At 45.8% G+C, this 24,181-nt stretch overlaps 1 protein-coding gene across 1 annotated transcript in view; it reads right to left on the bottom strand.

Moving 5' to 3' along the window:
* The window catches only part of NOL4L (nucleolar protein 4 like), a 104,087-nt gene that overhangs the window by 51,137 nt on the left and 28,769 nt on the right, over positions 1 to 24,181 (bottom strand). Inside the window, exons 3-4 of the mRNA XM_075011693.1 lie at positions 20,902 to 21,013; positions 4,795 to 4,904 (exon numbers count right to left, since the gene is read on the bottom strand). Coding sequence (XP_074867794.1) covers positions 4,795 to 4,904; positions 20,902 to 21,013 — 222 coding nt within the window. The remainder of the gene's footprint in view (positions 1 to 4,794; positions 4,905 to 20,901; positions 21,014 to 24,181) is intronic.

The raw sequence follows: 24,181 nt of genomic DNA, 5'->3' as shown, positions 1-24,181 counted from the left end.
ATGCTGAACGGCAGAACCAAATCTGGGATCTCCAGAGCTTAGTGCAGGAGCTTCTACCACTTGAGCTAAAGGCTCTCAGTTAAGGCTGGAGAGGAGACTCATTCTTTCTCTCTGTAAGTTGTCTAAGTGCCACTACCTGGGATAGTGACCCACATTTAACAGCGATTTGGGTAACACAATCAGCACCCACCTCACTTCACTTGCCCCTGCTTTATGTGCATGTCACTTTAGTCACACCCATAGGGGAAAAAGAACTATGTGGATGGCAACCAGCAGAATCCAACAACCCTGTGCATGGGCAACAGGAAACAAAATTTGTCATGGTCCACACACAGAACCCTTGTGGGCCACGTGCAGCCCTTGGGATGCAGGTTGCCCACCACTGCTTTAGAGTCTGCAGCCACTGTGAGAGATAGGAGGCCTTAATAGAAGTCATGATGAATGGCATAATATATACATTGAAAAAATAAATTCAGGACTGTGCTGGAAGAAAACCAGAAGGAATAGCTTGCCCAGAGAATAACTGCCTTAAATTTGGACTGTCCTATCATTTAAAAAAATGATAGTATTCCTCATTTATAAATTAAGTGGTAGACACTTTAGGGCTAAACATTTTCTTTTTGCTTTTTTTAGTTACTAGCTTGTGGCAGTCAGGATGTCCGAAGATATTTTAATGCCCCAGCAGGCATCTCACAATAAGTTACTTCTGCAAAGCGTGGAAAGTGTCAGGGGCCTGATTCTCCTCTGACACCTGTGTTAATTTGTCTAAAACCCCAGTGTGAGGCAACTCAAGCCCCAGGAGACACTGAATGTTCTAGTGACCACAAACTAAGTGGCAGGAGTCATAATTCTACTTTCAATTATGCCAGAATAAATCTACTGACTCCAACTAAAGTATTCCAGATTTTGCTGGGAATGAGAATTTGGTGTGTGGTTTTCAGAGTCACCTCATTACTTCTGATAAACTATTTTGGAATGTTGCTTTCCAAGGTCTGTGCCCTCTGCAGGAGCCTCTTCCTGTCATTTATGAAGGTCCAGGTAGAAGTTCCTGATATTATTGTCTTTTTTGTTTCTCAGCAGAGACAAAACATTCTTAGGCTCTTCCAGATTGTGCTTCCTTTGAGATACACAGCTGGCTTAACATTGGTGCGCCTAGCAGCACTAGTAAATCGTAGACATGGCCCACAATTTTTCCTGGATAATGAAGTTAAAAGGCCACCTTGACATCCATTCATTTTATAATTTCTGTAGATCAGTTACCCCAAGAAAAGTGAGTTCCCCATGGGGCTGCTGGACACAATTAATCATTTATTTCAAAAGCCAAGAGGAACAGAAGTTAGTTATTTAATTTATTTCTAATGCTAGTTGATTGCATGGCAATAAGGAAATGTTGCTTGAAAGATGAAATAGAAAGCAACAAATAATTATTTAAAATGGTGTTTGTGATGTACAAAAGGAACCCCAGAATGTGTTTGTTTCTGTTTCTTCTTGGCAGATGTTTACACACCTTGGGGCAGCTGGAACATCACAGCTGGAAGCCGAAAGTGGAGCTGCAGCTTCCTACTCCTAAAAGTGCACATCCTCTCTCCCTCAGTTGTGGAGTGGAAAAGCAGCAACCTCCAGCTGCTTGTCACATTCCATGTCCTCCAAAGATTGCCCAAGTCCTCCAGAAAAGAGAGCAACCTTATTTTACCTGATGTGTCTAATGTTGAATAGAAACCGGACAAAATAGAAGGGGGAGGAACCGAGGGCTTATTTATTATTATCTGCCAGGCACTGCAAGATCATCTTTACAGTTATATAGCTCCAAGGATAGTGTGAAAGAGAAAACATGAGTTTCTAGAGCTCTAGCAAACAAGCCAGGCACCTGACGTTGGTGGAAATTGAATAGGTTTGCCAAACAGCTCCTCCTAAGAGCTATGGGAGCTGCTGCATGCTGAGCACATTTGAAAATCTGGCCTATGGTGCATTAATTCTCTCAGACCATGTCTACACTAGAAAGCTTATACCAGCACAGTTGTACCAGCACAGCTGTACCAATGTAAGATCTCTCGTTAGCTGCTGTGTGCCAATGAGAGAGAGCTCTCCTGCTAGCATAATAAAACCATCTCAGCAGTGACAGTAGCTATGGACATGGGAGATGCTCTCTTGCTAACAAAATGCCGGCCACACCAGCCCTTCTGTTGGTGTAATTTACGTCACTCAGGGAGGTGTTTTTTCCACACCCTCGAGCAACATCAAAAGTGACAGTGTCAGCAGGGCTGGCAGCCACCGTTAACCCCAGGGCAAGGTGGGAAGTGAGCCAGGCTCTGCATCCCCCAATGGGGTAGAGCCCTGGGCAGGGGCCTAGGGCAGTCAGCCCTTAGTGCCACTCAGACCACAGTGCTGGGCCTCCCCAGTCCCATAGAGCTGTGTGGAGTGGTGCTTCGAAGGGGCCACAGCTCTCACAGCCACCACTGCTGCAGAAGCAGCAGTAGCAGCTGGAGTTCTGGGCCCCTTTGGAACACTGGACCCTGGAGCAAATGCCCCCTTTGCTCCTTCTCCCTCTCCCTCTCCCCTCCCCCCACCCCCCCGGTCAGCAGGCCTGGGTGATGTAGACATGGCTATAATTCTTACTTCTTTTGTAGCTGTTTACCAATAATAATTGGTATTACAATTCCTTCGTAGATTATTATGCCAGAAAAGACCATTCTGACCACTTTAGTCTAACCTGCTGGGTAACCCAGGCCATAGGAATTTCCTGAATTACCTCCTGCTTTAGATGAGAGCAGACCTTTTAGCAAATTATCCATTCTTGATTTTAAAATGTTCATTGATAAAGAACCTGCCATACTATGACCCTTGATAAAGTCAAAACTCAGATCCTCTACCACACTCTGCGAATTTCCAGGGTATTTGGGTTTGACTCATTTTAGAGGTAAATGCAATCTAGAAATTCAGGTGCATATTTATGACTTGGAATCAGGATTTTGGTTAGGAGTCAACATGTATTTTTAGTGAATTGAATTTTAGAGATGGGATGAATGAAGTTCTCTTTCATAGAACCAGAAAACCACAAGCAGTGATTAGGCAAACCTCCCATACAACCCTGCTAATATTCCTCACTCCTAAGGTGAAAGGACCTCTTCCTGTGTTGAGGGAAGAGTTCAATCTCCATAGCCCATTGGGTCCATCACCTTGCAATGCCAATTACGGTGGGAATTTTTGTCAATTGGGACCCACCAAACTCATTTTACAGAAGAAAAAGACAGGATACACCTAGTCAGAACTGGAAAAGATTTGGGACACTGGCAAATGGTAGTCAATGGCCTATGCTCCAAGATGTGGGAGTGGAAGAGGCTTACTACCACTACTGAACAGTCAGCATGCATTAACAACTTTGTTCACACCATCCAAGGATAGAGACTGAAGCAGTAACCAGATTCTTTGTATTGCTACGGATCCCCTGACAATCCAGCCTTTTGAACTGATCCCTTTTAGAATCCAATTTGCTCGTGATGTTCAGAGCCTGTATGTTAGGAAAAGAGGTTCTAGTTGGGTGAAGATAATATAGAGCTGTCCATAATTCAACAGTGTCAGACTGCACATCAGATTTCAAAATCATTAGATCCCCAACTTTTCACAGTTCTAAAACCCTCATACTGACCACTGGGCAGAAGGCTGTCCAGACACTCAGGTGTCTAGCATAAACAAGGAAAAGCTGTGCCAAACTGCACTCACCAACATTTAGCCACAAGGTAAGGTGTTTTTTATACTGAACCAATGAAAAATTCATTATCTATCTCCTCAGTCACTGCAAATAACCAGAAACTGCCATTTTATACCCCTGCTCCACATTCTCCATTTAGGCTGCCACCAGATAACAACCATACATGAACTTGACCATCTGGGTTAACAATTTCCTAATGATTCCTGCTTGCTACAGTGCACACAACTCTTCAGCTCCTGGTGACAAAGGGAAGGTAGGCAGAGACGCCACCTTAGTATTTGCTGAGAAGAAAACCTGACACTTGTTTTCTGAAATGCCAGCAGTGCAACTTTGTGGGGAGTCAGTAAAATGTATTCTTTTTATAGTCTGTTTCCATGGTGCATTGATGATTCCTTGGCAAATTCTGCAGCTGCAAAACATGGGAAAATTCCATGGCCTGGCTATGATCATGTGGCCTTTTAGCCCTCCATCCCAAACCAAAATCCAGAGGCATAATACTGTCACCAAGCAGCTGAGCCTCTTCCCAGCTGGAGACAAGAAGGAAGTGATGGGGCTGACCCTCCAGCAAGATGCTGAACAAGTCAAGAAAAGCAAATACCCGAGCAAGAGAAGCAAAGACTAGGGGTCAGCCCTGAATTGCTAAAGTCCTTAGACAGTTTGGAAGGTGACACAAACATATACCTCTTCATCATGGATATTTTCATATTAATTTCACTTAAAACCACCATAAATCTAAAGAACATGCAGACTGTACTGTACAATAACCGAACTTAATACATTTCTGTTCCTGTCCTCTGTGCCCTTTACGCAAGAACCCTGCATGGATTTTTTAGAGCCATACTTTCAAAAGCAAAATGTTGTGTGCATACAACATACTCTCACTGCATTCTTGCAATTCCCAACCTGCACATGCACACAAGCTGAACATGTGCAAAACTATTCCTGTGAAAATCTGGCCTTCAAAGCCAAGCATCAGTCATTCACCCTAACCTTTCAGTCTGGACAGAAATCTGCTCTGTACCTGGCGCCAGTCAGTGCCCCTTGGAGTAAAACAGACTCCATTGTCCAGGAAGAGAGCAACTCACCTGCTCCTGTGAATTCATGACCCGCAGTTTCATTTGCTTCAGATAGGTGGAGGTCAGAGGCATGTTGTAGTCAATGATTCCAGAGACCAAAGAAGAAGGTGGCTCATTCTCTAAAGCAAAAAACAAAAGGAAAGGTCCTTTTAGAGGTGAGAGCACTGAACCACCATCCTGGCACTGTAGCAGCACCATCATTATTTAACATCTGAATTGCAGTAACCCTCCGAAGCCCACATTCAGCATTTGGGTTCACTGTGTTCCGTGTCACATAAAGGCTATGTCTACACTAGCACCCCCCTTTCGAAAGGGGGATGCTAATGAGACACTTTGGGATATGCTAATGAGGTGCATCAATAAATATGCAGCACCTCATTAGCATAAAAGCAGCCACAGCACTTCGAAAGTGCTGCTTTCGATTGTGCGTGGCTCATCTATGACATGTCCTTTTCAAGAGGACTCCGCAAACTTTGAAATACCCTATTTAGTTATAGGAATAAGGGGATTTCAAAGCCTGCAGGGTCCTTTTGAAAAGGACCCCATGTAGACAAGCTGCGTGCAATCGAAAGCAGCACTTTCAAAGTGCTGTGGCCGCTATTATGCTAATGAGGCTCTGCATATGCATTGCAACACCTCATTAGCATATCCTGAAGTGTCTCATTAGCATCCCCCTTTCGAAAGTGCTAGTGTAGACACAGCCAAAAGCTCTACCCTGAAGGGAATTCCCTTTCATTGCAAAGGAACCATCCCACGTGGAAACTGCTACACATAATACAGCATTTTTAGTTTGGGTGACTAAACATTAAATGCAGAAAGGCTCCAAACCACCTCTGTCTAAATAGAACACAGAGAGTTTCACAACAACCAACCTCCTTTTAGCTAGTTGAAGCGCTGCGAAGTCACACCCATTCTGATGGAGATGCCTTTGTTTTGGGGTGAACGTTCAGGCAGTTTTGGAAGTATTTCTTTCTTGTGATGGAGATTGTGTATGATGGAGATTAAAATAACATTTATTTATTTATTTATTTATCTTGAACTGTCCCTGTTGACAGCTTTCTATACATCCTCATGAAGCCTTAGTGACCATGAAGATGGATTTAAACTACTCAAGCAAACAGTATTTCCAGGCAGTCAAGTACAGTCCACTGTAAAGCAAATTCTTCATTATTTTCTAGACCTTATATCACCTCTCCCTTGTCCCTAGGCTTTATTGTTTGTTGGTTCTCCACACCAGAAATGGAAGCTGTTAGCATTATTTACCCCCACACTGATTTTACAGTCACATATAACGTGTTTAGTTATAAGTGCTACATCTACATGGCGAGATTTTTTTTAAACAATTTATGCAATTTGCACTATGCAAACTGCCTAAATTATTTTGAAATACCTTATTCTGAACCAGGTGCCATTTGGTTTAAGGGGCTATTCCGAATGTTTTGTTAATCCTAGTATGACACGGGGTACCGGACACAGAACAGTGTGCCCAAAATAGCAGTGCTATTTCAGGCACTGTGAAAAGCTGCAGCGTTGCTATTTTGGGATACCTTTGCATCCCAAAATAGCACCTGTCATATAGATGTAGCCAAAGAGAGTTGCAGCTTACCAAATGAAGGTGCCTGGCCCCTCCCTACCTTAAGTACAGAGATTTGCAAGTTAGCAACCAAGTTTAGGAATGCATTGTCCCTCCCAGTACGCTAGAGGTGTGTCAAACAGAGGCAGGGAAGGATTTTTAGGAGCTAGAAAAGGGGTGTTTTTCAGTTTTTCCTCACAATTTTAGCTAAGTGGCCTGCCTTTTCTGGGATCCCTTGCTCCACCAGGGTCATTGCGTCCCGAAGTCCTCACATTAAAGTTATCTGCTAAGGTGTCTTGAATAAAGATTCATCACAAAATGCATCATAGCTAACTTCATAAAAACCTCAAGCCAAAACATAATAGGCCTGACTTTTAAAAGTGCTGAGTACCCACAATTTCAACTGAAATCAATAGTAACTGCAGGAGCTCAGCACCTCTGAAGAAGATCAGACCCAACCAGTCTAATTAGGAAAGGCCTTGACCCAAAGACATGCTATGCAACTGACTTAAATTTTGCACAGTTCATAAGTTTTTTGCAATGACAGCCTGACTTAGGACCGATTGTGACAAAATTCACCAGGAATGTCTACTAATTCCTTGGCATTTGCAGTAACCTTGCATCTGTGGGCAAAAGAGGATGGCCAGAGCTGTACTGAGCGGCTAACTCAGTTATATATGAAGGTGCAAGGCCATTAGAAGTCTGGTAAATGGAAAAAAAAAACAAGCATTAAACACAGTCCTGTTATCAGTGGACACATATGAGTGATAGAGTAATATGCTGCTGGCCAACTTTAGGTAAGATGCAAGCTGCTGCATTGTGTCATATCTGCAGCCTATTCCTGGTCACAGTAGTGACAGGAAAAAGGAGCAGACAGAACACTGAGATAATAAACTTTTGGAGATGGCAGTAGCAGCATGAACAAGTCAGACTGCCTCAGACAGAACAAGGCAACCACACAAAGGGACCCACAAGAGCAAATCCAAGACACATAAGGACTCCTGAGGCTAAAGGCCAGCTTGCTGCCTCTCATACGTAAGAAACTCTTAGTAACAGAGAAGGAACCGTGTTAGTCTATATAGTATCAAGACAAAAAGCAGTCAAGTAGCACTTTAAAGACTAAAGCTCACCTAATAAATTATTCTGTTAGTCGTTCAAGTGCTACGTGACTGCTTTTTTGTTAAGAAACTCTTAGTGCAAGATTCTAAAGGGAGTTTCAGTGATGATTTTATCCTCTCAGCTGCACTGGGCCAAAACTAACAAATGTCACCACCCAAATCCCTCCCCATATACTCCACCTGCCCTCATCGCTTGCATGATGTCTAGGGAACTAGCTGCAAGCATGAGAAATAGACAAAACTTCACACCTACATTTGGACCAGCAGCCAACTGATCTGAGAGCAGCCAGTGGACAAGAGGGCCGCAGTACAGCAACCATTGTTTCCAAGTCCATTTTTAATAATACATCATATGCTGATTTTTATGGGTTCATGTTGCCCTTCTGTTTCTTTAGTGTTGGCCAAAAGATTAATTAATGCTTCTGGGCCTCCATGTCACAAGCACACAAAATAACTAATTTTCCTATGTGGCATAATATTAATGAATGAAAAATAACCTGCTAAAATCCCAGTGCAGAAGGGGCTCTTACATCCTGGTTGCAAGAAAGGGGAGAAACCTCCCTGGAAAACATGCCCTTGTGTCTTTGCCAAACAGGACTAAAACCAATTCAAAGCATTGTAAGGTTCATATAAATAAATCAGTAGCATAAAAGTGGTGCTCGGATCAGGCAGTCTCAAGCTGCATTACTGAAACTATGAAAACTGTCCACAGTGGGGTCTATGTGATAATATGATCTGGCACCTGACTGGAGTTTCTGCAAAATACTCTTTCCTAGAACATAATGACAAAACTGGGAAGCCAACCCTTGCTCCAGAGCAGGAGCCTGGACCTGGCAAATGACACATCGGAAGAGCACTGAACATGGCTGAGCTTGTAACCTCTCAGTATCATGGCAAGACCTGACCGTAGAAGAGAAAACAGAATCTAAGAGGATGTTGGGGTGGGGAGGAAGAGCAGGGACTTCTTCAGGGAAGAAATAATTGCTACACTTACATCTGCATGTGGCCACTGGTGTATCCTATGGCTAGTAGCTTTTGTCTTCCCAAGAGTGGACCTGCGTTGTAGGCATCACTGAAACCAGTTTTAAGAAGAGAGGACTCATGCACAGAGTGAGTCAAACAGCTATGTTGGTTTTACAGCATCTACAGAGCTGGAGTGTTGAGGCACTTGCCCTGGAAGAGTTGAATTAGGACAGGTAGGCCTGATTAGCCAATTAAGCTGCAAATAGGAGATACAGCCTGAGTGGAGGCCACTAATTAGAAGGAAGCTTGCCTGTGAGGGAACAGTGGGGCCTCTAGAAAGCCACAAGGCTGGCAACAGTGTAAGGCAGCAATGAGGAAGCCTGCAGTCTCTCCTCCTGAGGCAAAGGAGCAGGAAGGGGAACCAGGAACCCATCAGGAAGAGGTTACTTAGTGGGCCTAAGAGAAAGAGGAGTGTGACTAGAAAGGCTGATTAAAAAGAAGCTTAAAGGCACATGGTAGCAATTGTCCAGGGGCAAGAGCAGAAAGGCTGGTGAAATCAATGCCCTCTGCTTCCTTGTAGGGCCCTGGATTGGAACCCAGAGCAGAGGGTGGCCTGGGGAGTGGTACCATAGGGCAGTGAGCATGAGGCCTGCTTGTTGCTACTGGGGTAGAAGAACTCTGAAAGGCTCCCCAGGAAGGGGGCAATAATGGTGAGATCCTGACAGTCATGCTGTGGCTCATGAAAGCAGCCTGGGTGGAAACCCAGAAATGGGGCACTGAACTGGGTAGAAATAATCTCCAGAGCTGCCAGGAAGGGGTGTCAAACCACAGCCAGCAGAGCACCCTGTGACAAAAAGAGTCTTGTCCTATGGGGTGATACACTTTTTTCTCACTGCCCCAAACATGAGGGATGGTGGGTCTGTGTGAACTGAAAAGAGAAAAATTTCTTCCTCTAGGGATCTTCATATCCACTTCTGAAACCCTGAAACTGAAGTAGCCTTTGCAGGTGCATAAGGAACAGCGTGAACCGTCCCACATGCATGGAGTCCCCGAGCTTTGGCTGAATCCCAGCTGTAACTATGGTTCCAGTAAGAACAATGGGAGTAAATTTTCACTAATGGAAAATGGAGGCTAGCAGGAGGAGACAGAAAGGTCTGTTAGATGCTGGCACAGTGTCCCCAAGAGATGTGCTGCAAACTGCATTACCAGGGGGCACTTAAAACTAGTCTGGGCAAAGCACTCCTGCATTGGAAGAGGTATAGATGAAGTGGTCTAATGTGTCTTCCCATCCTCTAGTGTCTATGCTCTCCAGAACGCTATTACCATATGGTGATTTTTTTCAGAACACTGCTTTGCCTTAGTCGTCTTCTACCATCTCTCACTATGAAAACAAAAAATAACTTCCTGTAAAAAGTCACCACACAAATATGGGGGTGTTTTTGTCACTTTTTGTCTTTGTTTCACTGGACTCAAAACTAGCTGAGCCTCAGTTGCTTTAGAAATTCAGATAAATAGCTATGGCCCTTCATTAATAAGGAGTCAGCGTGGCAAGTTTATGGCAGGTTGCTGCAGTCTGGGATTAATCTGCTTTTCATTCTCAGAAGGCTGGTTTCTGGGGTTCCCCCATGGGCTGTACATGCAGAAGGGTTATTGGTAATCTAGGGATCTCTCTCCCCTAACTGTTCCGCTAATGCACACAGAGGATATGAACTACTAACAACAAACACTCTGTCCTCCAAAGGCCTCTGCTGCTGGCTAGAGAAAGCAGCCGGCCCTCAAAGACCTCTGCTGTCTGACCCAGCAGAGTGGCAGTTTGGGGGACACCGCTTTGTGCTCCTTGGAATATCTCAGCAGCGTGAGTTGGGGAAGGAGGAGGGTGTGTCTGCAGTGGCTTTGATCTAAGAACCTATGGGACTGGAGTGGGAGAAGGGATTAACAGTAGCCTCCTTCCACAGACCCCTGCTATCCAGGGTTTTAACTGAGCAAGTCGACAATAGCTGGGCTTCAGAGATCCCTGGTTTAAGTGGTTTTTCATTAGGATCTCTATCTCTGCAGAGCCCTGTGGCAAACACCACTTCTCCTAGCTTGCACCCTGCTTCCAGCCAGGTTTCCATCTTTCACGCATAACTGGTTGCCAGAGTAATTAATGCAGTTTCAGAAATGGGGGATGATGTCACCAGATAGTTAATAAGCAGTAGAAGCAGATGAACTTGGTCAGATCCTGCCTTCTGTTATACCAATGAGGCTCTGGAATAATCCCATTAATTTCACCACACTTAGACTGTGGCCACACTTGGCCAAAACTTCAAAATGGTCATGCAAATGGCCATTTTGAAGATTACTAATGAAGTGCTGAATTGAATATTCAGCGCCTCATTAGCATTAGGACACTTCTGCTGGCAGCACTTCGAAAGTGCTGCTTTCGAAAGCGCACAGCTCGGCGTGACTACACGGGGAATAAGGGGATTTAGGGGAATAAGGAAATTTTGAAAGGAACGGGGTCCTTTCGAAAAGGACCCCTGTGTAGCCACGCCAAGCCATGCGCTTTCGAAAGCAGCACTTTCAAAGTGCCGTGGCCGGAAGCCTCCTAATGCTAATGAGGCACTGAATATTCAATTCAGCGCTTCATTAGTAATCTTTGAAATGGCCATTTGCATGGCCATTTTGAAGTTTTGGCCAAGTGTGGCCACAGCCTTACTGTATTGACTTCACTGTGACTCTGATAAAACTGTGGCCCTATGGGAGAATCATAGAATACTGGGACTGGAAGGGACCTCAAGAGGCCATCGAGTCCAGCCCCCTGCCCTCATGGCGGGACCAAGTACTGTCTAAACCATGGGTGTACAACCTTTTGGCTTGCCTGGGCCGCACTGAGTGAAGAGGAATTGTCTTGGGCTGCATATAAAATATATAATATAGTTAATGTATATAAATCACATAATAATGTTAAAAGTTTACGATCTTGTGGGGCCGCATTAGTAGCTGTCCAGGGCCGCATGCGGCCCGTGGGTTGGACACGCCTGGTCTAAACCATCCCTGATAGACATCGATCTAAGGCCGTGTCTACACTAGCCCCAAACTTCGAAATGGCCATGTACATGGCCATTTCGAAGTTTATTAATGAAGCGCTGAAATACATATTCAGCGCCTCATTAGCAGGTGGGCGGCCGCGGCGCTTCGAAATTGACGCTGCTCGCTGCCACGTGGCTCGTCCCGACAGGGCTCCTTTTCGAAAGGACCCCGCCTACTTCGAAGTCCCCTTATTCCTATGAGCAGATGGGAATAAGGGGACTTCGAAGTAGCCGGGGTTCTTTCGAAAAGGAGCCCTGTTGGGATGAGCCGCGCGGCAGCGTGCCGCATCAATTTCGAAGTGCCGCAGCCGCCCGCATGCTAATGAGGTGCTGAATATATATTTCAGTGCTTCATTAGTAAACTTCGAAATAGCCATTTGCATGGCCATTTTGAAGTTTGGGGCTAGTGTAGGCACAGCCTAACCTGTTCATAAATATCTCCAGCAATGGAGACTCCACAACCTCCCTTGGCAATTTATTCCACTGTTTGACCACCCTGACAGTTAGGAACTTTTTCCTAATGTCCAACCTCAACCTCCCTTGCTGCAGTTTAAGTCCATTGCTTCTTGTTCTATCCTCAGAGGCCAAAAAGAACAAGTTTTCTCCCTCTTCTTTATGACACCCTTTTAGATACCTGAAAACTGCTATCATGTCCCGCTTCAGTCTTCTCTTTTCCAAACTAAATAAGCCCAATTCTTTCAGCCTTTCTTCATAGGTCAAATTCTCTAGACCTTTAATCGTTCTTGTTGCTCTTTTCTGGACCCCCTCTAATTTCTCCACATCTTTCTTGAACTGTGGTGCCCAGAGCTGGACACAATACTCCAGCTGAGGCCTAACCAGTGCAGAGTAGAGCGGAAGAATGACTTCTCATGTCTTGTTCACAACACACCTGTTAATGCATCCCAGAATCACGTTTGCTTTTTTTGCAACAGCATCACACTGTTGACTCATATTTAGCTTGTGGTCCACTATAACCCCTAGATCCCTTTCTGCTGTAGTCATTCCTAGACAGTCTCTCCCCATTCTGCATGCGTGAAACTGATTGTTCCTTCCCAAATGGAGCACTTTGCACTTGTCCTTATTAAACTTCATCCTCTTTACCTCAGACCATTTCTCCAATTTATCCAGATCATTTTGAATTATGACCCTATCCTCCAAAGCAGTTGCAACCCCTCCCAGCTTGGTATCATCTGCAAACAAAATAAGCTTACTTTCTATGCTAATATCTAAATCGTTGATGAAGATATTGAACAGAACCCGTCCTAAAACAGACCCCTGCAGAACCCCACTTGTTATACTTTTCCAGCAGGATTGAAAACTACTGTCTGGGCATGGTTATCCAGCCAGTTATGCACCCACCTTATCGTAGCCTCATCTAAATTGTATTTGCCTAGTTTTTTGATAAGAATATCATGTGAGACCGTTATCAAATGCTTTACTAAAGTCTAGGTATACCACATTTACCGCTTCTCCCCAATCCACAAGGCTCATTATCCTATCAAAGAAGGCCTATCAGATTTGTTTGACATGATTTGTTCTTTACAAATCCATGCTGGCTGTTCTCTGTCACCTTACCACCTTCCAGTGCTTGCAGATGATTTCTTTAATTACCTGCTCCATTATATTTCCCGGCAGAGAAGTTAAGCTGACTGGCCTGTAGTTTCCTGGGTTATTCTTATTCCCTGATGGGCACTATATTTGCCCTTTTCCAGTCTTCTGGAATCTCTCCTGTCTCTCATGATTTTCCAAAGATGATAGATAAAGGCTCAGATACCTCCTCTATCAGGTCCTTGAGTATTCTAGGATGCATTTCATCAGGCCCTGGTGACTTGCAGACATCTAATTTTTCTAAGTGATTTTTAACTTGATCTTTTTTTATTTCAACTTCTAACCCTACCCATTTCCCACTAGCATTCACTATGGTAGGCAATCCATCAGACTTCTCAATGAAAACTGAAATGAAGTAGTTAAGCATCTCTGCCATTTCCAAGTTCCCTGTTACTGTTTCTCCCTCCTCACTGGGCAACGGCCCTACCCTGTCCCTGGTCTTCCTCTTGTTTCTAATGTATTTATAAAAAGCCTTCTTGTTTCCCTTTATGCCTGTAGCTAGTTTGAGCTCATTTTGTGCCTTAGCCCTTCTAATCTTGCTTTTGGGCCCTTAATAATGTCCGTTTGAAAAACTGCCAACTCTCCTCAGCTGTTTTTCCCCTCAGTTTTGCTTCCCATGGGACCTTACCTACCAGCTCTCTGAGTTTACCAAAATCTGCCCTCCTGAAATCCATTATCTCTATTTTGCTGTTTTCCTTTCTACCCTTCCGAAGAATTGTGAACTCTATGATTTCATGATCACTTTCACCCAAGCTGCCTTCCACTTTTAAGTTCTCCACCAATTCCTCCCTATTCGTTAAAATCAAATCTAGAACAGCTTCCCCCCGGTAGCTTTTTCAACCTTTTGGAATAAAGAATTGTCTCCAATGCAATCCAAGAATTTACTGGATAGTCTGTGCCCCACTGTATTAGTTTCCCAACATATATCTGGATAGTTGAAGTTCCCCCATCACCACCAAATCCTGGGCCCTGCATGACTTTGTTAGTTGTTTAAAAAAAGCCTCAATCCACCTCTTCCACCTGGGTAGGCGGCCTGTAGTAGACTCCTAGCAGGACATCACCCTTGTTTTTTACCCTTCTTAGCGTAACCCAGAGACTCTCAACACATCCATCTCCTACGTCCATCTCCACCTCAGTCCAAGTGTGTACATTTTTAATATATAAGGCAACACCTCCCCGCTCTCTTCCTTGTCTATCCTTCCTAAGCAGGCTGTACCCTTCAATACCAACATACCAATCATATGTATTATCCCGCCAAGTTTCCGTGATGCCAACGATATCATAGTTGTATTTATTTATTAGCACTTCCAGTTCTTCCTGCTTATTACCCATACTTCTTGCATTTGTATATGGGCATCTAAGATATTGATTTGATCTTCCCTCCCTGTTTTGCCCTGACCCTCTTTTTACTCTGACATTGTTGCCCATGCTGCCTCCCATTTCTGACCCATCACCCAGGTTTCCATGTTCTCCACTTACCTGTGGGCTTTGCTCCCCTGCCCCCGTCAAACCTAGTTTAAAGCCTTCCTCACTAGGTTAGCCAGTCTGTGTCCAAATACGGTCTTTCCCCTCCTCAAAAGGTAAACGCCATCTCTGCCTAGCCGTCCTTCCTGGAATAGCATCCCGTGGTCGAGGAAGCCAAAGCCTTCCTGGTGACACCATCTTCGAAGCCAGGCGTTCGCCTCTAGGATGCACCTGTCTCTGCCTGGGCCCCTACCACTGACAGGCAGGATTGAAGAGAATGCCACCGGCACCCCAAACTCCCTCACCCGTGCCCCCAGAGCCCTGAAGTCACTCTTGACCTGCTCAGGGTCACACCTTGAAGTATCATTAGTGCCCACATGGATGAGAAGCATGGGATAGTAGTCAGAGGGCCAGATAATCCTCAACAACGCCTCCATAACGTCTTGGATACGGGCCCCCGGCAGGCAGCATATCTCCTGAGATGAAATGTCAGGGCGACAGATGGGCGCCTCTGTCCCCCTCAGAAGAGAGTCCCCGACCACCACTACTCTACATTTCCTCCTCGCAGTGGTGGCAGCAGACTTCCCAGCCTTGGGGGTACGAGGCTTCTCCTCTGCTGTACGGGGTGATTCCTTGTCTCCTGTATCAAGTACAGCATAATGGTTTCCTAGTACCACAGTGGGAGGGTTCTGAGCAGGGGTGGGGCACTGCCTACTGCCAGAAGTAACAAGCTGCCAGTGTCCGCCCTGATCTATCTCCTCCTCCACCAGTGGTTTATCAGCCTGTGTACTGGGACAGTTATCTCAGCTGTCTCCACATGAATATTATCCAGGAATTGCTTGTGGAGTCAGATACTCCTCAACCTGGCCACCTTCTCCTGTAGCCCTTCCACCTACCGCCTGACAGATTCCACCAGCAGGCACCTTTCACAGTGGATGGTCCCCCCAGCCTGGATATCAGTGAGTGGGAATTGCAAGCCAGTCCCTGCAAAGCCACACCAGGATCTGGGTAGAGGCATCCATGCTCATGCTGTCTGTCTGGCTACAGGCACAGGTGGAGAAGACAGTAGTAGTGCTGGCACAGGTGTTGCGGGTCTTCCTAACCATCGCAGGCCTCCCTCTGTCAAACTCCCTCCCAAACCCCCCTGTCTGAGCTCCCTGTCCACTTCACTCCCCTGGTTGCCCTTGCCTCTGGCTTTTAAAAAAAGGATAACTCAGTGGTTAGTGCAGTAGCCTACTAAGCCTCGGGTTGTGAGCTCAATCCTTGAGGGAGGTGTCTGGGGCAAATAGATTTTTAAAAATAAATTTAAAAAAAAAAAGTATGTCAGGGATGGTAACAGGTTCTGCTGTGAGTGCAGGGGACTGGACTTTATGACTTCTCAAGGTCTCTTCCAGCTCAGTAGTAGCATCCTTCAGTCTACGTAGACTATGGATCGCGCCCTTCGTAGTTCCATTTGGCATCCTCATTTGCAGTGTCGGCTGTGACTGTGAAGACCCACAGGAGAGTGACAGTCCTTGCTGCATCTGTTGCACATGTAATGGGTGTCTGGCAGGTCCTTGCTGTGCTTTCTGTGGGCTCGCTTCTCATTCGCTAGCTGTCTGATCCTCAACTCACCCTTCTGAAGGCCCTTGTATAGTTCCTGCCTCCATCTGCTGCGATCATCTGCCAGCTCCTCCCAGCTGTCTGGCTTGATGTCTACTTCCCTGAGGTCTCTCTTGCAAACATCTTTGTAGCGCAGCTGGGGGCGTCCGGGAGGTCTTTTGCCAGAGGCTAGCTTGCCATACAGGATGTCTTTTGGGATCCTTCCATCATTCATCCTGTGGACGTGGCCAAGCCAGTGGAGCCACCGCTGCCTGAGGAGCGTGTGCATAGTTGGGATTCCAGCTTACTCAAGGACAGTAGTGTTGGACACTCTGTCCTTCCACGATAATCCAAGGATGCGCCTGAGGCAGCACAAGTGGAAGACGTTCAGCCTCTTTTCCTGGCGGGCATACAGGGTCCAAGTCTTGCTGCCATAAAGGAGGGTGCTGAGTATGCAGGCTCTGTCGACTTGCATTTTGGTGTGAGTGTACAGCTTGTTGTTATTCCACACTCTCTCGCTGAGTCCGGACAGAGTTGTGGCTGCTTTACCGATCCTCCTATTTAGCTCTGTCTCCAAGGACAGGGTGTCAGTGATGGTGGACCCGAGGTAAACGAACTTGTAGACGACCTCTAACGTATAGTTGTCAATGCTGATTGATGGAGAATCAGCAACGTCCTGAGCGAGTACATTTGTCTTCTTTAGGCTGATGGAGAGCCCAAAGTCCTTGCATGCTTTGGAGAACTGATCCAGCAGCTTCTGAAGCTGGTCTTCTGTGTGTGACATGACAGCAGAGTCATCTGCGAACAGCATGTCTCTGGTGAGGACTTCCCGCACCTTAGATATAGCTTTCAGCCTTGCAAGATTAAACAGTTTCCTGTCAGATCTTGTGTGCAAAAAGATGTCCTCTGTTGAAGATCCAAAGGCATGTTTAAGGAGGAGTGCGAAGAAGATCCCGAACAATGTCGGAGCAAGGACGCATCCTTGTTTGACGCCACTCCTGATGCTGAAAGCATCCGATAATGTGCCATCATATTGGATGGTTCCTCTCGTGTCTTTGTGGAAAGACTGGATCATCTTGAGTAACCGTGGCGGACAACCTATCTTGTGGAGCAGTTTGAACAGTCCATCCCTGCTGACCAAGTCGAAGGCCTTGGTTAGGTCGATGAAGGCAATATAGAGCGGCTTCCTCTGCTCCCTGCATTTCTCCTGCAGCTGCCTCAGAGAGAAGACTATGTCGATGGTAGATCTCTCTGCGCGGAATCCGCACTGTGATTCAGGATACACCCTCTCAGCAATCTTCTGGAGTCTGCCGAGGATGACACGAGCGAACGGTTTACCAGTGATGCTTAGGAGGGAGATTCCATGGTAATTGTTGCAGTCGCTTCTGTCTCCTTTGTTCTTATACAAGGTTATGATGTTAGCGTCGCACATGTCCTGTGGAACCTCTCCCTCTCTTCAGCACAGGCACAGTAGCTCATGTAGGGGTTCCAGGAGAGTGTCTGTGGCACACTTGATTACCTCTGGCGGTACCATCCTGGTCCAGGGCCTTTCCTACTGCAATGTTGTCGATGGCTTTCTCCAGTTCATCCACAGTTGGTTCCTGGTCCAGTTCGTCCATTACTGGTAGGAGTTTGATGGCATCGAGGGCTGAGTTGACCACATTGCTCTCGCGTGAGTACAGCTCGGAGTAGTGCTCGACCCAGCGCTCCATCTGTTTGGCTTTGTCAGTGATGACTTCACTAGATTTGGATTTCAGAGGTGCCATCTTGTTCTGGGTGGGTCCCATTGCCTTCTCGATGCTCTCGTACATTCCCCTGAGGTTACCAAAGTCAGCACTGGTCTGGATGCTGCTGCATAGCTCGAGCCAGTAGTTGATGGCACAGCACCTGGCCGTCTGCTGTACTGTTTTTCTGGCTGCTCTGAGTGCTTGCAGGGTATTCTGGCTCGGCGAACGTTTGTACTCCAGGAGCGCAGCGTGCTTTTTTCGATGGCTGGAATTATCTCATCAGAGTTAGCTTCGAAGCAGTCATTTGCGTTTCTAGCTCTTCTTCCAAACACCGACAAGGCCGTGTTGTACATGGTATCCCTCAGATGCTGCCATCTGGATGTCACACCGGCACGCCCAGGGTTGCTGCGCAGATTTTCCTCGAGGGTCGCTCTGAACTCTTCAGCTCTCTCTGAGTTAGCTGTCTTTCTGGCATCGATGCAGGGCCTTCCAGTTGGTTTAGAGCGGTGCAGCTTCTTGGGAATCACCTTGAGTTTGGAGCAAACTAACGAGTGATCTGTATCGCAGTCAGCACTATGATAGCTGCGTGTCAGAAGGACGTTTTTGAGTTTTATGACATGCTTAGTGCTGCCATAGTGCAAATACCTGCTCACGAACAACTGTACATTCTGAGTGACTTCAATGCAAGAGTTGGAGCCAATCGTGACTCGTGGCCTTCCTGCTTAGGCCACTTCGGTGTGGGAAAAATGAACGGAAATGGTCAGCATCTTCTCGAATTTTGCACGTACCACAATCTGTGCATCACAAGCACATTTTTCCAAACCAAGCCACAGCACAGAGTGTCATGGAGACACCCATGTTCAAAACACTGGCATCAACTAGACATGGTCATCGCTAGACGTGACAACCTCCAGTTCAATGAGGTAAGCATATCTCCATATATGGTAGGTATATATCAGAAAAAGATATTTTTCAAGCCTAAGTATCTCGTAATAAAAGATGAATGAAACCTTATTTTACAAAGCCCTGAAGGACTTCACATTTTGTAGTCCTGCATGCTGAATCGTATTGGGGGTGCTGCAGCAGTTTACACCATTAATGTGTTTCTCACTTTATAAAAATATTATGACAGTATTTTACAATAACCTCCCCTGCCATACCCTGCCACTAAACATAAAACACAGGCAGAATTGTTTACACTGGAACCAGCCTGATCGTAATTCCAACTCTATGTAGCTCCAGAGGAGTTACTTATTTACACCAGTATCTCTGAGATTATGATGAGACCAATGTTTTTCCAAGTTTGCTATATGCAAGACAATTTGTTTCCATGCATCATATTGGCGCCTTGCAGAGCTCAGTACAAGACCCATTTACTTAGTCAGGGATTTTTTCTGATCGGGAATGCAGCGAGGTGAGGTTTATTTGACAAATGATGGGGCGGGGAGTGGGGAAGTCTGGAAGGGATGGTTCAGATATTTTCACCCTATTGTGAGTTACATTTACATTTCGGTGCGTAATTCTCCATCAAATGCCAATGTAAATTTCTACATAAATAAATAGTGGAATTAGCCAATGTTCTTGATAAGAACTAATCTAATCCACCCATATTTCATAGGTTTCTAGGAAGGCTTTGTGAACGAGAAAATTAAAGAGGAGAACAGCTCAGAACAAATAGGCATTCACCTCTCCCCCCACCTCACTGGCAGAGGAGCAGCATGAAAGATTTTTCATCTGCTGGATTCATTTTTGAAGATCACTGATTTAGAGGGAAGCCTCTACTGAAAAGGTCTCCTTTACACTTTAATCAAGACAATCAGGCTTTGACTTAGTCTGGTCCACCAGTGGTCAACTAGGAGTAGTGAATGGTCCGCATGAGTGGCCCTTCTTTGCCCCAGTAGCCCACAGCGGCTCAACCTGCAGCCCCATGGCCCCCCTGTCTACCCGCCATCTCCATGTAACTTGTACATACCAGGCTTCAAGCCCCACACTTCCTACACCTTCGCCTCCCTCCTACCATTTTAGGAGCACAGTGAAACCAGTTCATCCCTGCTCCTCCCCATCCCTCCCAGAGCTGGAATGCCATCAACAGCTGATTGGTGGCTGCCCCAGGTCTGAGAGGGAGGGGGAGGAGTCAGGGCAGAGCACAAATCAGGTGATTGGTGCACTCCATAAATGCTGGGAGGCATAGTAAGTGCGAGGCCCTAGTTATCAGAAACTTCAGTTATTCAAACTTATTCAATATCTTTCATTGCATAATTAAGTTTAAAGGGGAAAAACTTAAGGTTAAACTTGCTCAGAAATATAAGCTGGTTTTTTTGAGTGGGAGGAGAAGGCCTTTACAAAATCTAAAACCAACAGAAATATCTTCAGTCTTTCTGACCCAAGCGTTAGGGCCTGGAGCTGATGCTGGAGAATCGGAAAGTGGAACTAACTAGAAACAAAATTAAAATGACAAGTCTACTGTGCTTGCCCCGTTTGAGAAAAGGCAAAAAGCAAAACCAACCAGCATCAAAAGGGAACAGTAAATTATTTTTGAACAGTTATTTCAGGTATAATATATTAATGCATCATTAATATAGGCAGTGAACTCCATTTGGAAAAGAAATACCATGGCTAGCCACACAGCACCCTGACATCCATTCAGTGATTACAGTTCAACATGAAATGTCTAGAACAGTAGTTCTCAAACTGTAGGTTAGGACCACTTCTGTAGGGTTGCCAGGCCCAGTGTTAGAGTTGCAAGTGTTCAAAGCCAAAAACAAAGCCTGAGGACTTCACCTCTGGGTAACAGATCCAGGTTACAGACCCCTTATGTGGGCTAAAGGCCTTGAGCTGGCTCATGTTATGGTTTTGCCCTCCCTACCCTCCAAGGGTGGCAGGGTTCAGGCTCTGGTCCCCCTCTCTTAAGATCGTGTAGTAACTGTTGTGAGAAAGGGGTCACGGGGCAGTGAAGTTTGAGAATCCCTGGCCTAGAGTCACCTATGTGGGCAGAACTCATTTGCATTTACCTTTGGGCTCCAGTCCATTGGAGTTAAAATGCATCCTCTTCTGGCACTCAGTACAACTCATCAGGAACCTGGTCACAGCTTCTCTTGGAAGGAAAGCATAGGTCTCTGCAATCTGGGAAAACAATGAGATGTCTGTATACCCCAGATAAGAGACACTGCTTAACCCACAGAACCAAAGGACTTGAACGATCATAGGCCTTCTCCCACTTCACCTTGCTCCGCATAGGAAAGAAGAGTATTAATTCAGAATAAGATACTCCTTTAGGGCTCAATTCTGTGACGTGCACAACGTGTCCTCATCAGCTTAATGTTTACTGGTGGCACACAGCATCTCTCAGGAGGTGCTCAGCGTATCACAGGATAAGGCCAATAGTGCCCCAAATGCCAAAAACAGACCTCTGGACTTCCCATTGAGCCAGCACTCTTATGCAATCTTCTACAATTACTCCTAGCAGGAAAGGCTGAGAACAGCACACCTGTAAGTTCTCAAACACTCAGTGGCTACGTCTACACGTGCACGCTACATCGAAATAGTCTATTTCAATGAATAACGTCTACACGTCCTCCAGGGCTGGCAACGTCGACGTTCAACTTCGACGTTGGGCAGCACCACATTGAAATAGGCGCTGCGAGGGAACGTCTACACGCCAAAGTAGCACACGTCGAAATAAGGGTGCTAGGAACAGCTGCAGACAGGGTCACAGGGCGGACTCAACAGCAAGCTGCTCCCTTAAAGGGCCCCTCCCAGACACAGATGCACTAAACAACACAAGATCCACAGAGCCGACAACTGGTTGCAGACCCTGTGCATGCAGCATGGATCCCCAGCTGCGGCAGCAGCAGCCAGAAGCCCTGGGCTAAGGGCTGCTGCACACGGTGACCATAGAGCCCCGCAGGGGCTGGAGAGAGAGCGTCTCTCAACCCCTCAGCTGATGGCCGCCATGGAGGACCCCGCTATGTCGATGTTGCGGGACGCGGATCGTCTACATGTGCCCTACTTCGACGTTCAACTTTGAAGTAGGGCGCTATTCCCATCCCCTCATGGGATTAGCGAATTCGACGTCTCGCCGCCTAACATCGATTTCAACTTCGAAATAGCACCCAACACCTGTAGCCGTGATGGGCGCTATTTTGAAGTTGGCGCCGCTACTTCGAAGTAGCATGCACGTGTAGACACGGCCAGTGAGTGAATGAGGTCTCTGAGGTTCTTGTTCTGTTTACATTGTTAAGTACCATTACACCAGTAATTGGAAGAACCCAATACCCTTTTAGGGGGAAGTTCTACCTTTTCCATGCTGAACATCAGTTTTTGTTAATAACACTTTGTACTTCTATGATGCATTTTTTCAAGGGAACGGAAAATACTTTTACAAATATTAATTATAATAAAGTAGTGTATCTCACTACTTCTGTGAGGCAGGTATGAGTTACCTGTGTTACAAATAATGAAACAAGAGCACAGAAAAGCGAAGGCCAAGTTATCCAAACTTGGTTAAGCAGCTGTTTGCGTATGTAGGGACCGAAACACACAGCCTGATTGTGCTGGTGGGCACCCAATACTCTGGGATGCAGCAGAAGGCTCAGCACCTCTGGAAATCAAGACACTGTGTTTGAACATTGTGATTAATAGATCTTAAAGATACCATTAGATTATCTACCCAGACCTTCCAGATAATACAAGCCAAAGAGTTTCACCAAGCTACCCCTGTATTACCCCTAATAACTTCTTTTTGATTAGTGCATCACTTCCAGAAAGGCATCCACACATCTTCATGTGAGGATAGCAAGAGACAGAGAATCCCCCACCTCCCTGGATATATTTTTCTCAAGGTTAATGACCTTCATTGTTTGGTCTACATGAGATAACCTAGCAAGGGAGTTGAGGAATCAGGAGAAGACAGAAAGTCCTAACTCCTAGTCTGATGCACCAAACAATGGAGGCACTCCTTCCTTTTTTTTTTTTTTGGATAAGGAAAACAGAAAACCCTTACCAATGCTGAGAGACAGCCCGTGTGAGGTGAAATCTTTTACTGAACCAATTTCTGTGGGTGACAGAGACAAGGTCAGAACTGAAGAGCTCTGTGTAAACTGGAAAGCTTGTCTCTTTCACCCACAGGACCTGGTCCAATAGAAGATATTACCTCCCTCACTTTGTCTCTCGAATATTCTGGGACCAACACGGCTCCAAGAACACCGCACGCAACTTAAAAACCCCAGCATTTTATATCCCTTAAGAAAGGTGAGGTGGGTAAAGCATGAACAATTTGTAACAGAAGTCTTTTTAGAGCAAAGGGGCAATATTTTGGTTGATAATGGTTAAAATGGATTTCTGCAAGGTAAAAATTACATGGGGAAAGAGGCACGTATCTCCACTAAGTGGCAGCATAGCCCCAGTTTTATATGCATGCTAATAGTTGGGTGGAAAGTTCAAAGAGTGATCTTGTCCCACAGCTTCAGACTGGGTATGCAAAGACTGAATCTCATGGGCTTTTCCTTCAGTTTCTCTAGACAAATCCCAATCTCACTCCACATCTTTTATGGCTGAATGGGTGTCTTGGTTTTAAAGGCGTCTGTGAGATGTTTGTCCACATTCAGTCATGAGGAATTCTCCACAACAAAATTAAAATTCAGGCACATGAAGAATACTGCTTACCTGAGCGATATGGTGAACTGCCCCTTTGTCAGGCCTGTAAGACCATGGCCATTTCCTACTTCTCATTCACTCCAGCAGCCCCCTAGTGTCTGGGGCAAATTTCAGTTAATTTTAGTGATCCAGTTGTTATGCCTCAGCTGATTTGATGCTCTGCAGAGCAGACAGCTTCCTTGATGAGTTATCTCCCATCCAAATTCCCTTTCTGATTGCCTCTCTCTGGAGGTCATGGACAAGGGCAAGCTCTCCACTGACTCTCTGATTAGAGATGGGAGAGAGAGAGAGAAAAATAGCAGGGGACATACTGAATCTTCAGGAGCTGCCCATCCAGATGGAACCCCTTTGTGCATCAAGCCACCAGGATCTGAAGCTATATTTAGTGCAAAGGACTTCCCATTCCAAACCTGGGAGCAAATGGAATTCTATGGCAGCGTGAAAGGGTGCAAGGGAGCACAGACAGTCAAGTCCTGCCAGGTCAGAAGGGGATACGCACTGTTAATATGATGATCTCAGCTCAGGAGGGAATCAGAGGGGTGGAGCATGGAGCTGACTGCTGTTAGCAGGCCTGGGAAAACAGACGGATCCCGCCTGGTCCCCTGAGGCTGTGCAGTGCACAGATTAGTACTCCAG

Source organism: Carettochelys insculpta, chromosome 17 (genome assembly GCF_033958435.1).
Source record: "Carettochelys insculpta isolate YL-2023 chromosome 17, ASM3395843v1, whole genome shotgun sequence".
Classification (NCBI taxonomy): Eukaryota; Metazoa; Chordata; order Testudines; family Carettochelyidae; genus Carettochelys; species Carettochelys insculpta.
Note: the sequence above shows the minus strand (reverse complement) of the source record. Positions and strands in the feature narration are given on the sequence as shown.